This window comes from Panthera leo, chromosome B3 (genome assembly GCF_018350215.1).
Source record: "Panthera leo isolate Ple1 chromosome B3, P.leo_Ple1_pat1.1, whole genome shotgun sequence".
Taxonomy (NCBI): Eukaryota; Metazoa; Chordata; class Mammalia; order Carnivora; family Felidae; genus Panthera; species Panthera leo.
Genome location: NC_056684.1, coordinates 55,159,696 through 55,175,690, shown reverse-complemented (window position 1 = coordinate 55,175,690; position 15,995 = coordinate 55,159,696). Strand labels below are relative to the sequence as shown.

The window sequence follows — 15,995 nt, the reverse complement described above, 5'->3', positions numbered from 1 at the left end:
GAATAAGTCCTTCTGTGGCAATGGATTGCCACAGTCTTTGGAAGCAAATCATTCAAATTCCTTTGAATTTACTTAGGAGACATTTAAGAGGCCATCTAGAAACTGTCTCTATAGACAGAATTTTAATCCCCATGGTTTCTTGGACTGAACACTCGGTACAAAAAAAGTTTACACTTTTTATATAAGAATAATTAAGCAATATTCATATACTCATTTCCCAGTTTTATAAGTTGATTTGGTCATGAAGTGTAATAACTAGGCCCAGACACACTGGGCAACCAAGATAAAAATCTATACCAGGAATATAAGCTGAGACTCTCTGAAAAACTGGAATTCTGAGAAACCAGTCATGATTTTTTCCGTGTGCTAAAGTAAACAAGTTATGCATCATTGTGCATAAAAAGTTAAATCAATTTCGGAATTAGATTAAATCTGTAATTTCTCATTTTTTTTACATGAATTTTAGGTTATAGTATAATAAACCGAAATAGTGTTTGAGATATCATAAGGCACTGGAATGTGTTTGGCACAGGAATGACCTTCACTGTATTTTGGACCAAGAGGACCTGCCATTGGCTTCTCATGCCACTCACCCCCAATATCTATACTCAGGTGAACTGAAGTGACCCAGATGAAATCAGGAGATAAAAGGGAAAATCATTTAGCATTAGCAGATGGAATTAAAATTCCCCAAGAAGATTGCCTTTTTGTTTCTATTTGGTTTAGGATAGTACTATAATCTACGTTAACACTTAATAAATAGCTAATGGGAGAGGCAAGTGACCTCGGGCAGTCCTGGAGGTGGGGAAGGAGAAGCCGTCGCAGAGTGAACATCTGCTGTCTGTTAACCCAGCAGGTGAACGATGTACGCTCAGATCATCGAGGGATGGCCACATGGGTGTTGTTCACTGTAGTTCTCCTGGTAGCAGAACCTCCAGTCCGTCTAAAAAGAGGAGCAATCAAGCACTGAAACCATTGTACCTTTGAAGAAAGGTTTTCCATTTGTAATTTCTTTGGTGGCGAATCCAGGCCCCCTGGGACAGAGCTCCTCGTACTCAGGCGTGTTCCTCACAGGACACTCCTCGCATTCCTCGGTACCCCAGGCCGCCCCGACCGAGCAGCAGCAGGCGTCCATGCGGTGGCGTCCGGCAATGGGCAGAGTGCACTCCTCGTCCTCGTACCTCAGGAAGCAGGTTTCCACGCGGATATCTGCCAGATGGAACACAGGGAGGCTGACGAGAGCTACTCTGTTTTCACTGGCCCCAGCTGCCAACCAGTTGTGTCAGGCGAAGTACAATAAACACCATAATCTGTGATGTACTTATTGGCCGGAATGATTTTTTTTTTTTTTTCCAAAAGGAGCTCAGGCTTTCTGATGGGTATTCCCACCTAACAAAGACTCCCTTTTCTTTGGTAGCTCATATTTATTTGGACCTCCTATTTCTGGAAACATTCCTTTCAAGTTTAGGCACCTTCTGATAATTCTACATGAGGAACAGTATTCTGGGAAATCCCACAATGCTCTTTTGGGAGATGTCTGCTCCCTGTACAGACATGCTTACTACCAATGCATGCGCTCCATAATGCCTTGACGTCTGCTCTCTGGCTACAAGGAAGCTGCACTCTTTATCACTGGAGAACACCTAAGCCAGCTCCAGCATACCTCTTTTTTGGAGAGGTGCAATGTTAAATTCCAAAATGAAGACTGCCTTACTTGGGATTAAAGAGGAAAAATACAAAGAAAAGCCATCCATTCCTCTTCTCAAGTATTTCTTTCACCTTTACATGGTCTTATGTGTACATTCTTTGGGGCACATGTGGGCACCTCTAGCCCCAACCCCAAATTCATGGAATCGTAAGGGAGAGTAGGAGAAGTGACATGGTGGATGTCAGAAGACCCGGAGCTTAGTCTTGCAACTAAGAAGCTGCTTGTCTTAGACAAATTATGAACCCTGTCCCTGACTTTCCATATCTGTAAAATGATGTTGCACCCATCCTTGGGGGGGGCGGTACTGTGAGGCTCAGATGAGATTGTGTGTCTGGAAACTGTAAAGTGTAATTAAAACCTAAGGCATTATCTTCCCTCTCTTTCTCCTTCACAGTGTGGTCTTTAACCATTCACCTAAGTGCTTGAACTTCCTTTAATGTCAGAAAGCTTCTGAAGTCTTTGGGGCAACTCTACATTCAGGTTGCCTCTAATCAGATGGATAGCTCCTATCTTTTAAAATGATTTCTACATTAAACACTGAAGCATCTTTTGACTGAAGAACTTAGAAGAAGGTTTTCATTAAATGCTCATTCCTCCTAAACAAAAGCTGACTCCAGAGGAGAGTAATTGACATCCATGGTTGCAACAAGACTCAAGCCTTGGGATTCCATCTTTTCCCTCCCATATTGCTTATGCTATAAACCATACAGTTCTATATTTAAAGGTTACTTAGTTCTAACTCATAAACAATCTGAATCCCTTACCCTCATATCACTCTTTTAACCACCTATAGTGGTTAAGGATGATCTCAGAGGAATATGGTTTCAGATACACAATGTATCTGAGCATCATTTTCAGAGTCACGGACTCAGAAACGAGTGACCCAAGAGACATATTCCTGGCAGTCAGAAGCCACAGAAGTAGCATCAGAATAACTCTGGCAGATGCCACACACGATTGTGGGATCTCAAACGTGCTGTCATTAAAAGTCCATAGGGCAGCTTTCTAAGAACTCAGGGTCCCATCTTCCATATCATTGCCACTTGGACTTGAGCAGTTGGCATGGAGAATCCCACCATGATTAGAAGTGACAGTACCCCTGGGCTCCTTCACTATTCAGGACTGTGGCACTCTTCACTCATACCCATAAGAGTTTCCTGCAAGGACCTGTCCATCTTGCCAATGGCAGCACATGCCTAGCGGCCATGGGCTACAGTTTTCAATCAAGCAAAAATGTTCTTGCCTCTGTTCACCTTGTATCCTATAGTCCATGGCATATGGGGGCAGATTTAAGAGCTTTGGAATGATAACCACGATGGTAATATTTAAGGAATAGTTACATCAATATAGAACTAAAGTTTCTCTTCACTAACATGTTCTCTACTCTTTGTATAAAGGATAAACAAAGAGCTTGAGTGAGGAAGCCTATTTGTCAAGGAAACCACCATAAATCCTAGTAGAAATGTTGAATTGGGCGTGTGTGTATCTGTACTTGAAACCAAATATTCAACTTTGTCTTGTTAACTGACTCTTTAATAATCTTTAGGAGATGGTCATAAGAAAAGTAATGAGCTCAGGATTTACCTAGGCAGATCCTCCCTGTGGCATCCAAAGTCATCCCACTGGGACACTGACATTTAAACGATCCCTTAGAGTTAACACATAAGCCATTTTTGCATACTCCTGGGAATACTTCACACTCATTTATATCTATGAAGAAAAAAAAAAGCATGAAGTTAAAATATCTATACATCATTCTGTTTTATTTCATACAAGGGGTCATAATTATTCTCACAATAGAAAAGGCCATTTTGAACCAAACAAATTCACAAAATTAGTTTGCCTCCAAATAGTTGATGTAGAATTTCTGGGATCTTTGAATAGCAACCATGCTGAGTCCACCTATTACCAAAGTTATAAGAGTTTCTCCATTGGTCCTAGCGAGTAATTTTTTTTAAGTTTTATTTATTTATTTTGAGAGAGACAGAGACAGTGTGAATAGAGGAGGGTCAGAGAGAGGGAGGGAGAGAGAATCCCAAGCAGGCTCCACACTGTCAGCGCAGAGCCTGATGTGGGGCTCGAACTCAGGAACTCACGAACTGTGAGATCATGGCCTGAGTCAAAACCAAGAGTCGGATGCTCAACCAACTGAGCCACTGGGCAACCCAGTAATTTTTGAGTTACAGAGCCTGGGAGTTGGTGTGAGTTCTTGGTGACAGCTCTGGGTACTATAGACATCTCAGGTAAGACTCCCAGGAGTCACATAATTAGCTTTATGAGATCAGATGTCTGGAAATAAGTAGAGACAGAAACCTGGTCTTTCAAATGAACAAAGAAGAGATTGCGTGAAGGTGAGCATTGAGAAAAATCCCACTGAGAAATATGTGGGGTCAGTCAAAAGTGTCTTTTTAAGTGTCATCTGTTGAGATGTCCCCAGAAGGCATATAGTTCTAACTCAGCAATGGTCTCAGACTGTTCTGTCCCAGCTTGAGTTAGGGAGAGTCAAAAGATGCTCATGTTCATTCATTCATCATTCACCCAGTCTCTCTCAAATGTACCAGTCCCTCCCAGTGCTTAATGGAACTCAGTATGTTCTCTGCACTTAACTTGGAAAAATATTCACCATCAAGTTAATTCAAAGAAATATACTTGCCAATGCCAAAAAAGGGGAACATTAGTTCACACACACACACACACACACACACACACACACACACTGTGTCTATTTAGAAGAAATAACTTTCCAAGTGAGTGATGGTAAAAAATCTATTTGAAATCTTTCCTTGTGAGACATGTAAGTGGGGAGGGGAAATTTACCTTTTTGGGTTTTTTGTTCTGGCCACTTGTACATCAAAATGTGCTGCTGAGGTCAGATAAGTTATTAACCGTGAGTCTGGACCAGAGAAAGGCCAAAGGATTCAGTCATCATTTGGAAAGCAAGACCTTGGGTGGGGGTTGTAGTGTTCCTCTTTATGTGAGCAAGGAAAAAACTTCATTTCATTCCACATATGGGACTAATTGCTGTTTTTAAAATTTTTCAGCTGCTGTGTCATGTCAGGTTGTGTTAGTCACCCTGACCTGCATCTATCTGGGACTCCGTGAGAAAGAATCACAGCAGACTGGAGAGGATCCACATAAACTTTCAAAAACGAGGCAACAGAGTATGTCCTTCTATATCATTCATGACCGTTAAACAAACAAACAAACAAACAAACAAACAAACAAAACCCAGGACAAACCAAGAAAAAATGCAAATTTTATAGTCTCATTGAAAACTTCCACTTTTGTCTTCCTGATAGTGTTTTGAAAGTGCAGTCACTCTAAAAGTCACTCTTTTAGGTCAGCCTAAAACATTTTCAGTCACCCTGCCCTGTGGCCATAGTGATCCAACACTGGCGACAGCATATATATGCTTGTGAAATTAACATGTGTTATGTTCTGCAATTCTCATTAATTTTTCTCTCTGCTGCATATTTCTTACTGTAAAGTTTCATGACAACTTTATCCAGTCCAAGTTAACATAAGCATTCTTCTTGCACACAGAAATTTATGGTTTATAAATAATCATAAATACCTTCACACTGTGTTCCTTTAATTCTTGAATAGCCTTTACCACATATAGGATCTGTAAAAAACAAACAAATAAATAAAAACCAAAAAACAAATTTGAGATAACAATATCCAGACTTTGTATGACATAGTGTAAGAAACATGAAGGAGTACCTGGACGTGAATTAGATTTCGTTGCTATGAATAAGTCTAAGATAACAAGGTGTTTCTGAGACTGTATAGATGAAGAAGGAGAATGAGATGTCTCTTTGAATTAAGCTCAGTTCCTCTGATTCTGAAGACCCAAAGTTCCCCTAAAGATCATGCTAAGGTGATCACTAAGAAGGAAATTGGCTAGATTTCTCTCTTGCTAACAACTCTAAAATAGGAGTCACAGTATATGATTATTGTAACATGAATATGGAAGACCAAGTCTAAAATTTGAAGATCTCCTAGCCTGCAGCATTCACACATATAAATTCACACATTTATATACCCAGACACCAAATCAATAAAATCATCAGCAAGGCTCTCAAACCTCAGCTTTGCAACAGATTTAGAAGTTAGGTCATGAATAGTGGTTCCTTTATGTCGGTCTATTTTTGGAAAATAATCTATGCCTGCAAAAAGCCCTAAGTATGAGGTTCTAAGAGAGCCCATAGAAACTGCTGATCTAGGAAGGCAACATCAGGAAACCACATTACAGTGTGTGATAGACAATAATAACCAAATCACATGAAATTACTGTCCTTGACACTTCTCTTAGTTTCCTATTCAGCACTATGTTTCATTGAGGTCAGTGGAATTAAATCTAAAATTCCCAGGTGAACCTAAATGAAAAAAGTACTGGGTTTCCTCTTTCTAAGCGAAGAGACCAGTGGGATGGGCCCCATAGCCACAGTGCCTGTCTCTCTCTTACCGAGTTGGCATAGGGTACACGGGCTCCCCCAGGCAGCACCGAGGGAAGAACAGCACTGGGACTTTAAAGTGGCTCCATTGATGTTGATCTCACACCGCCCATCAATGACAGTCTGCCAGCAAGTGCCCTTGATAGTTTCTGTAAGGAGGTTGGAGAAGATTTTATTAGATACTTAATAAAATCTTTATCAAACATTCAAATATGTGCATTGGAATTACAGCAAGAAGGGCATCATGAAACAAGGGATAATGATAATCTAAACTTTGTTTATCCGTACTTAAACTCTTATGCAATAAGGTCTTTTGCATCAAAAGTAGACACTAAATACAGTACTGATACAGCAGAATAAATACCTATGCAGATGGTTTTTGTTGGATCCAAAGTACTTTCAGAAGAACATTCACAAATAAAAGAGCCCGGGCTGTTCTTGCAGACGCCATTAATGCAAGGACTTGATTCACATTCATCAATGTCTAAAACAAAAAGAGGTCTACATTACTGCTAAAAACTAGTCTTGGGCATGAAGGAATATTTAAACTGTGTCCTCAATTGCTACTACATATTCTTTATTAGATAGTAAAGCTGGCCTAGATAGATTTTTTTTCTAGACTAGATGGAAAATCAAGAATAATAATTGAGGGGCACCTGGGTGGCTCAGTTGGTTAGGCAACCGACTTCGGCTCAGGTCATGATCTCATAGTTTGTGGGTTTGAGCTGCGCATCAGGCTCTGTGCTGACAGCTCAGAGCCTGGAGACTGCTTTGGATTCTGTGTCTCCCCCTCTCTCTACCCCTCCCCTGCTCACGCTCTGTGTCTCTCTGTCTCTCAATAATAAATAAACATTAAAGAAATTTAAAAAAAAGAATAGTAATTGAGCATATCTCTCTAGCACAGAATCTGGCACATGGCTGAATGTTTTTATTCAGGAAATCTGGAGCAAATTTTAAGTGTGATCTCTGAATTACTAGCTATGTAATATTTTCTTCATGTCTTAAATGATGGCAAATAAAATGCCAAATGCAGGTAAGTACCATAGTAGCTTACAAAGTATATGCAACTGTCATTTGGGACCAAAGAATCTCAATTACAATGATTTAATTGTCTAAAATAAAGGTGACTCTGGGACACCTGGGTGGCTTAGTTGGTTGAGCATCCAACTCTTGATTTTACCTCAGGTCATAATCCCAGGATTGTGGGATTGAGCCCCATGTTGGGCTCAGCATGGAACCTGCTTGGGATTCTCTCTCTCCTTCTGCCCCTCTACACTTCTTGCTTGCTTGAATGAATGAATGAATGAATGAATAAATAAATAAATAAATAAACAAATAAATAAATAAATAAATATGACTCTAACTGATTTTCATGGTTTTCCAGTGGCATACCAAAAGACAATAAAGTACCTAATATAAGAATAAAAACATAGTTTACCTTCACAGGTTTTTAGGTCAGGTTTGTAGATAAATCCCTTGGGGCAGGTACAGACAAAACTTCCAGGAGTGTTTCTACACTGTCCATTGTCACAAAGCAGACTGTTCAACACACATTCATTAATATCTGCAAAACCAATGAACATGAACTTTTAGAGGGAGCTCATTCTTTGCATGCAATTTCTCTGCTTTTTATAGGTTAAATTTTTAAGGTCATATGAAATGATTAATTTAAGCAAGGAGGGAAAACTCCTCTACCACAGGTTTTTGCCTAACTTACCTAATTTGAGGAAAATAGGGGTTTCATCTGATTATTTATAGTAGGGATCTACAAAGTCTAAAGTCACCAGATACTGTTCAATTTACTTTCTTTAACAGGAAGAAACTTGGATTTGCTGGAAATCATTAATCTTTATACAACTGTTTCATTGTGCCAGAATTAAAAGGACTAATCCTATTGATTTAAGGGACTAAATAAACATTTAGAAAGTATGGTCCAACTTTGATATGTGTTAGTTCTAGGATGGTTGTTTCTTCTTTAGAACAACTGAAATGGTCTCCGATTGTGTTTATAGAGTGTGAAGCAATCTATAGAGTTTATAATTCTCATGAGGAGTTTAGACTTGAGATTCAGAGAGCTCAGAAAAATTCCTTACTTTCGGGTGAATAATAGGTCTGTCTCATGTAAAATCTAACTTTTGATATGTGTTACTCAGGTAATTTAGGAAGTGTGGAACTTCAACAGTTTGTTATATATAGTTTATAGTTATATATAGTTTAGTTGGCCTAAACTACATCACACAGACATAGAATAGGCTATATGTTCACAAGGAATTTTTTTTTTTTTACACATCAACAAATTCTGCTTATATAATCATTTGACAATCTAGTAGCCCTAACATAAAGGATACACCAATTCAGTACTAGAAATCATCATAGGTTCACAGTGGTAAATACAAGTAAATTAGCAATATATTTATAAAGTACTTAAATTATAGAAAAATTAAGTATAAAGTTATATTATTGTATGAGCAAACAACATGGTGAGAAGTCTATCAAAATGATATAGGGAATGCTAACACTTCCCCAAAGAGTTAGTATTGCAATTCTTAAACTTTGATGATGCCAGAAGAATCTGGAACCTTATATCGAGGATTTTATGATTAAGATAAAAACCAGCCAGTCCCTGGAGGGGACGGCTGTGGTGGGTTTTTGATTCTTAACTTTATATCTCTAAACATAATCTGAAATATGAACATACTTCTGACCTGATGATAATCAGTTCAACTTTGGAGTATATATTTAACTTGTTGACGAAGAATCCCTACGGCCTCCCAAACTCTCCCTTTTGCTTCCAATGGGGTGATTTTTTGGATGAAGCTAAAACATCTCTGTGTCTTTCTGGGCCTGCTCAAATAAATAATGATTTCTGTCTTCTGATGAAGAGAGGCTTTTACAGAAAAATTAAATTGTAAATCTAGTTTGAAAACACCATGTGTACTCAAATGATAACTGTACCCCAGAAAATAAGCCCTAAAATTAAGGGTGTGAGAGAGGAAGAATTCACTTCTCAAAAGTCATTGCAGACCACAAAGAGGGAAGGGCTAATTTGGGGACAGCAATAAAAGTTAGGGAAAGAAAAATAAATCCGTAGTTGAAAGAAGAGGGTTTTGTGATAACTATACAGCTCCCCTGAAGACCTCCTATCCTCATTTTTTTATGTACTAGTTTAGCCTGAAACTAAGATGAAAGGTGATTTAAAGGGGGGCAGAGAAGAAGCTTTTATTTACTGTTACTTCTTTTTATGAGTGTGCAAGCCATGAGTGAAGAAGGACAGCAAGTGAAAAATACTCAAGTAAGATTTCTGCTTCTTCGAAAATAATTGCTACCTCCACTTTGCCCATTATGACATTACAGGCAGGCCTAACAACAAAGACATCTATTAGATGCGATATTCTGCTTCAACCTGCACACTGTACATTGCATGACAGAAACTACTCTTGCCATGTTGCATCCTTTAAGAAGTTAGAAAACAAAAGTAAACATTATTTATGCTGAATAGAAGTACAGGGAAGAAGAAGAGAAGGCTAGAGTGTGTGGGGAATAGGTGACCTGCAGAGAGCCAGAGGGGGCAAAATGGTTGAGGGCTTGTTTTGGGACATTTAGAGTTAGCCTTCCTCTCTGTTCTATCTCTAGAGTCCCTCTCTTTTCTTTGTACACAGAGCCCTAGTCTCACAGATAGAGCCATGATCTCACAGTATCAAAACAAACTGGGGTAAAGAGATTCCTGAAAGGAGACAGAAATACACAGTTAGGTTGGAGGAGCTTTGAAAAGAATGTGTACAATGGCAAGAGGTCAGGGGACAACTTACGGATATTTCAGAGGTGGTCATTTTTAATAGTTCAACATAGCATAGTAAGCTGTTAAAAAACTACTTAATTGACATGGCCATTTTTCTCAGCCCAGGGGAATACAGTTCTATATAATGTAATTTATTCCTCTTAAAGTTCAGGCACTGTTTGTCTAATCAAAGGCAACAAGTTTCTTGGTAGGGGTCCAAGTATTTCAGCAAGCTCCTCAACACCAAGAGGATGTGCAGTGGTAAAGTAAGGAACCATGGCAAGTAAAATTGCTTGTTACCTCAGGGACAAATAGGAGGAGGAACTTTCTTTTCTTGGGTCAACTAATGGCTGTCTGGGAGATAGCTGAGTTCAGTACCTGGCAAGTAGTTAATACTTGATTGATCATGTGTTGAAAGAATGAAAAGAAAGTCATTTTTGTTTATTTCAATCTGCAGCATCTCGAAATTATTGCATGTTCCATTAACTGACCACCTTAGAGCAGTACTTTTCAAACTCTACCACTAAAATACCACCAGGGCAGAAGACAGTAAGTTCTAACACTGAAGACCCAAATGGCTTTTAGAGAGTAAAAATATAATTGAGGCCTCCCTTTTATCCTTATTAAAGCCTATTACTTTTCATCCTACTCCACGGAAGTATTTTTTTTTTTTTTATGTAAAATGTGTTTTGCTTTCAGATAAAAAGGATGCACCATCTTACATTTTGGTTTCAGTACACTCTGGCATATTCCCATGAGAATAAATACTCTGGTGTTAGAAGCTCAACTTCAGGAAACCTGCAGTATTATGTCACTACACTACAGAATGGACAGTACATTTCAGAAAATACTAGTCTAGGCAACTGAAGAAAGTTGAAAAAATAATGGTGCCCATGTTGACCATTTTCTTCCCAACCAAAGGTGTTCTTTTTGTTCCTTTGTTTTGTTTTGTTTTCTTAGTTACTGGCTGGTACCTTCATTAAAATTTGTTAAAGCATCAAAAGTGGTGTTTGCTAAACATAACAGAGAACAGTTATTACTGAAAATAAGCTGGATTTTCTTTGATTGAATCTAGTAAGTGGTTGGGAGAAGAGTTGTTTCTCTTGGTAAAAATAGGGATGCCTTTGTAGACACAAGAGAACGGCTCACAATCTGTATTTTCTACATCTAAGGAGCTTCTCTTTTTTGGAGTGAACATGACACATGACTACTTATAAATTATCAGGATTCAGCTATGTAAATTTCAGTTAATCGAGACATGTATGTCATGCTGACACCCAAAGTGAAGATCACCCATTTGCTCAGTCCTAAAGCTACTCAAAAGCAGTTCCCTGCAAGCAACAAAAAAAGGAATGCATGATGCATGAAATGTCTTAGAAAACAGGTGAATCTTCTTACCAACACAGTTTTTCCCAGTTGAATCCACTTCATATCCTGAATTGCATATGCATTTGTAGGTCCCACGGAGATTTTCACAAATTCCATTTGGGCAGATATCTGGATCTAATGCACATTCATTTATATCTGCACCACCAAAAAGAGTTCAATATCAATAACATTCTAAAGCAAAGGTCAAAGAACTGTCAAAAAAATAACATTACAATAAATGTAAAAACCTTAGGACCTGGTGAAAATCAAGTTTCACTTTGATGAGAAAGCTTGATCACTTCTTGCCACTACAAGATATTCTGAATCAAATCTTCCTTCCACCAGTCCTTGTGAGGAACTTGGCATTTGAGCTGGAACTACAAGATTACCAATCCTTAATCAGGCTAAGGGAGAGCCCCTGGACTTCTGCTGGTTCAAACATCAAGATGGAAAAGTGGATCCGCCACACAGCCCAAGTCCCTACAATTGGTCTCCCTGCTGCCAGCCCATCCCTCTTCAATGTACCTTCTACGATGCCACCAGACTTAGCTTAAAAATGAGATGACTGTGTCATTCTCATGGTTCAAGCTTTTGTAGGTTCAAAAATACCTTCAAGATTAAATTAAAATATGAGCTCTGTTTATTTACTTCTTCCATGAACATACAATGCCCTTTTGCTCTGTGTCAGGAATGTCTGGAGCCAGGACTATTCATTGGTGCAAAGCCCATTCAAATGCCACCTGTTCTGGAAAAGCCTCTGCTGCCCTGTTCAGATAAGGCTGGGTCCTCCGTCTTCTGTGTGCTCACAGACTAAGAAGAGCTCTATAATCAAGGGTGATGCACAATGACAGTGAATATCTAGTCTCAAATCTTGGTCCTAACTCTTCTATAAGCTAGGGTTGACATTTTTTCTTTCTCCAGGTTTCTATCACAACTTTTTTATTCCCAACTATTTATTATAAATTTCTTTACTACTCTCTTTCCCCCAAATATCTCCTCCCCACCTTCATCCACACATAATGATGAAATTAACCAAGAGGATAAACTGACAATCAATTCGGTCTACTTTTTTTCAGAACTTTCCTGAATCAAATCATTTAGTTTTATATCAATAAAATAATCCCTTCATCTTTCTTGTCACCTGTTTTTGCACTTTGTGCCAACTCTCCCTTTTAACTTCAATTCTTTTACGGTATCTATATTTTTCTGGTTCTATCAACCACACTTAAATGAAATATTTCATACTCTTCCAACTTAGTTAATTGCTATCGCTGCTTGCTACAAAATGTAAGACGGCTCCCTACTGACATCTTATAATGACTGAACACTTGACAGTTCAAAATGTGAATGGCCAACGATTAAATTGAGCCCATAACCCTGAACTGTACTTGATAATGCAAGAGCCAGAGGAGGACCAGACTGCTTCTTCTCATGAATGAGCGACCACAGTCATTGTATCTCAACTGCAGTCCTCATCAACCACCCTAAGAGAGCACCCAGTCTTCAGTACTGAGCCCAACACCCAAACCCAACAATCCCAGGACGCACTGTGCCATAATTACTCTGCCACTGGGGGCTTCCAGGAGTCCCAGGTACAGTGATGGCCAGAGAGGGGGCCAGACCTCCCCAGTCTGGTGTAAAGGGACCAACTGGAAACCCACAGGAAAGCCCAGTGCTGCTTCTGCACATGCTTACGGTAGCAAATTTCAAACAAGTCCTTACCACTGCCTGCTGATGTCATTCCTGGCCCACTGCTGCAGAGTGCCTGATATTCCGCTGCAATAAATTAACAGATAGTAAATGATTCCCTTGTTTGCAGAACAGGTCAATCTGCACTTGGCTTTGCACACATCATTTCCTGCTAAGTGAGTAGAACTGAAATAAAGTGGTACCGGAAAAGGAGGCATCTCCCAAGGGAGTCACTGGTACACCATGCTCCCATTTTAAAGGCTCCGCATCACTATGGAAAACAAGTTTTAAGGATATAGGCAAGTTACAGCAAGGCCTTGTGCAAAGCGCTTTCGGAAAAGGTGTTTTTCCTATAATTTGATTTTGTCCACCAGGGAACACTTCACACTTATAGTGAAATGTGCCTGTTAAAGTGTGGTTTCTTAACTGTTAATAAAACTTTCTCCCACCATCTTGGGAATAATTTTGTTTCTTAGTACAAACTTTTTTTTTTTTTAATACAATCAAGTTCTTAACATTTTCTCATTTCTCTCTTCAAATTCTCTAGTCTGCACTCACAAGGAAAACAAAGCCTCTACACTTGTATTTAAGTGTATTTTTAAAGTAAATATTCATCAGGATACTATATGATAAATCTATAGGCAAAGTACTGCATAATGTTAAAACTGAGATCTTACTAAGAAATTGAAGAATACAGAATATGTACCCAAATTTGTGATGGAATCAGATTTCTACTTAAAACTGATGCAATGTTTTACATATAATTCCAATAATATTCAGAGGAGCATGAGAGTGAACGATGAAAATGGAGACCTAACTGGAATCGTACTTTATCCAAGGAAAACAAACTGAAGTGTCCCCTTAGCTGCCCACAGTTTCTGGCAACACAGAGTCTCCAGGCCAAATGCAAATCATTTGTGGGCTGAAGTGGCACAAGAACTGGATATTAGGGAGGGGCCTTTTTACACAGGCCTACAGCACCTCGCTGCTGATGCAAATAGCTCTTATACTTCCGCATGCTAGAAAATTCTATTCCTGATGACAGTGGATGCAAATGAACTACACAGATTTTAAAAATGAAGGTTGAATCCTTCAGAGCCTCTGCCTTCCTACAAATGTAAACTTCAGAAAAGTGGTGAAATCCCTTAATTTTTAAATCATGCTAAATGGGACCAAAAAAGGAACAACTGGGAAAGTGGCTGCCGTTGTGTGTTTGCAAGCCTGGGACTGAAAGCAAAAAGAAATGCATTGTCATTATCTTCTCATGTCAGCAATTAATTAAAACGCTTTTGAAATAACTGTAAGTAACAAAGTAGGAAAAACAATATCATGTCAGTTTTACAAAAAGCAGTTTTACAGTTAGTGCTAAATTAGCTGATGCTTGGCCTAAATAGAAGCAAATTCTTTTCATTGTTCTTTTCCATTTGGGGAGAATCTGGTACTTGCACTGTCCTCTGCAGTCAGTGAATTCAGGTCTACATTGGTTTGAATGCTGATGACAATGCTTGCTGTTGGGGGTCTTGGAAGCAAGCCCTTTCCCTCTTAGTTTCCTCTTCTATAAGTTTCCTCTTCTACAAATTGGAGATAAGGATACCGAAGCCACATGGCAGTTCTATGCATTTACTAGGAGAACATGTAAGGTGTTGAACACAGCTCCTGGCATGGCTCATGCATTTCATAAATGATAGGTGTTGCAGAGCTAACTCAGTGTTGTGCTATGGAGGCACTGGTATGGGGACATATGAGAAAATTCCCAAACTTCCACTTCTCTGGGTTTAACTGACTGATCCCTGTGAGGAGTAAATATTCAGCAGTCAGTGAGAAATATCTTAATATAGAGCCTTACTTGGCTTTCTTCCAGAGCACAAAGATGGACGTTAGATGTGATGAGGTTGGAGTTTCTCATTAAATTGACTAAAGAAGGAATCCTCTGAATATTTTCAGTACCTTTTAAAATCTCCCCTCTCTCAAAAAAAAAAAAAAAAAAAAAAAAATTTAAAAAAAAAAAAAAAAAAAAGGGGCGCCTGGGTGGCGCAGTCGGTTAAGCGTCCGACTTCAGCCAGGTCACGATCTCGCGGTCCGTGAGTTCGAGCCCCGCGTCAGGCTCTGGGCTGATGGCTCGGAGCCTGGAGCCTGTTTCCGATTCTGTGTCTCCCTCTCTCTCTCTGCCCCTCCCCCGTTCATGCTCTGTCTCTCTCTGTCCCAAAAATAAATAAAAAACGTTGAAAAAAAAAAATTAAAAAAAAAATAAAATCTCCCCTCTCTCTTGAAATGAGGGATACTGTCCATTTAAGTCCTTCATGATTTGGCATTTTCATCTACCAAAGACGTGGAGAAACCAAACTGAACGAAACCACTTCCACATGTGGACCTCTTCTGTGCAAGTGTGTTGAAATAGAAAACAGAAGCTAGCGGCGCTGGGCTTCAAGTTTAACTCATCTTAAGCTTTACTTCTTAAAGAAATCTGGTCTCTTTTAGTCATCTTTTTATAAGATTACTTCATTTTCCTAGGTATCATAAGAATTCTTTGGAGATGTACTTAGTCCAGAGGAAAATGTAAAAACAAAGAACTGTATGCACCAAGGGTCCTAGATTCTAAGTTTGGTTCTTCCACATATTGAAGACAGGAATAAATCACCTATACCCCTGTGCACCAGTTTTCATGATACTCGTCTATCTTGTAAATTCCAAGTATGTAAGAAAAGTACTTTGAAAAGTTAAAGTAACATACAGCAAGCAGGGTAGTATTAATGATATACAACTATAAAGTTACAGGGATGTTTGTTAGATAGAATTATATTTTATGCTATATAATTGAAGTATTATTATTGTAGGCATGAATTGAACTAATTGCTAATCACATATAAAATGGTAATCTGTGATGTAATCGGCCAGAATAAAGCTTTATTTCTTAACTGGCCTTACCCATTTCTTTTAAAGTTTTCCAGTTAACATTCTCTAACTTCTCATATTTTAATTTCTTCTAACTCCCTAA

The 15,995-nt window shown here is 38.9% G+C and overlaps 1 protein-coding gene across 1 annotated transcript in view; it reads right to left on the bottom strand.

The window, feature by feature from the left end:
- FBN1 (fibrillin 1) overlaps positions 1–15,995 on the bottom strand; it is a 232,824-nt gene that overhangs the window by 77,297 nt on the left and 139,532 nt on the right. Inside the window, exons 17-24 of the mRNA XM_042942113.1 lie at positions 13,034–13,087; positions 11,342–11,467; positions 7,604–7,729; positions 6,530–6,649; positions 6,177–6,314; positions 5,283–5,333; positions 3,293–3,418; positions 982–1,209 (exon numbers count right to left, since the gene is read on the bottom strand). Coding sequence (XP_042798047.1) covers positions 982–1,209; positions 3,293–3,418; positions 5,283–5,333; positions 6,177–6,314; positions 6,530–6,649; positions 7,604–7,729; positions 11,342–11,467; positions 13,034–13,087 — 969 coding nt within the window. The remainder of the gene's footprint in view (positions 1–981; positions 1,210–3,292; positions 3,419–5,282; positions 5,334–6,176; positions 6,315–6,529; positions 6,650–7,603; positions 7,730–11,341; positions 11,468–13,033; positions 13,088–15,995) is intronic.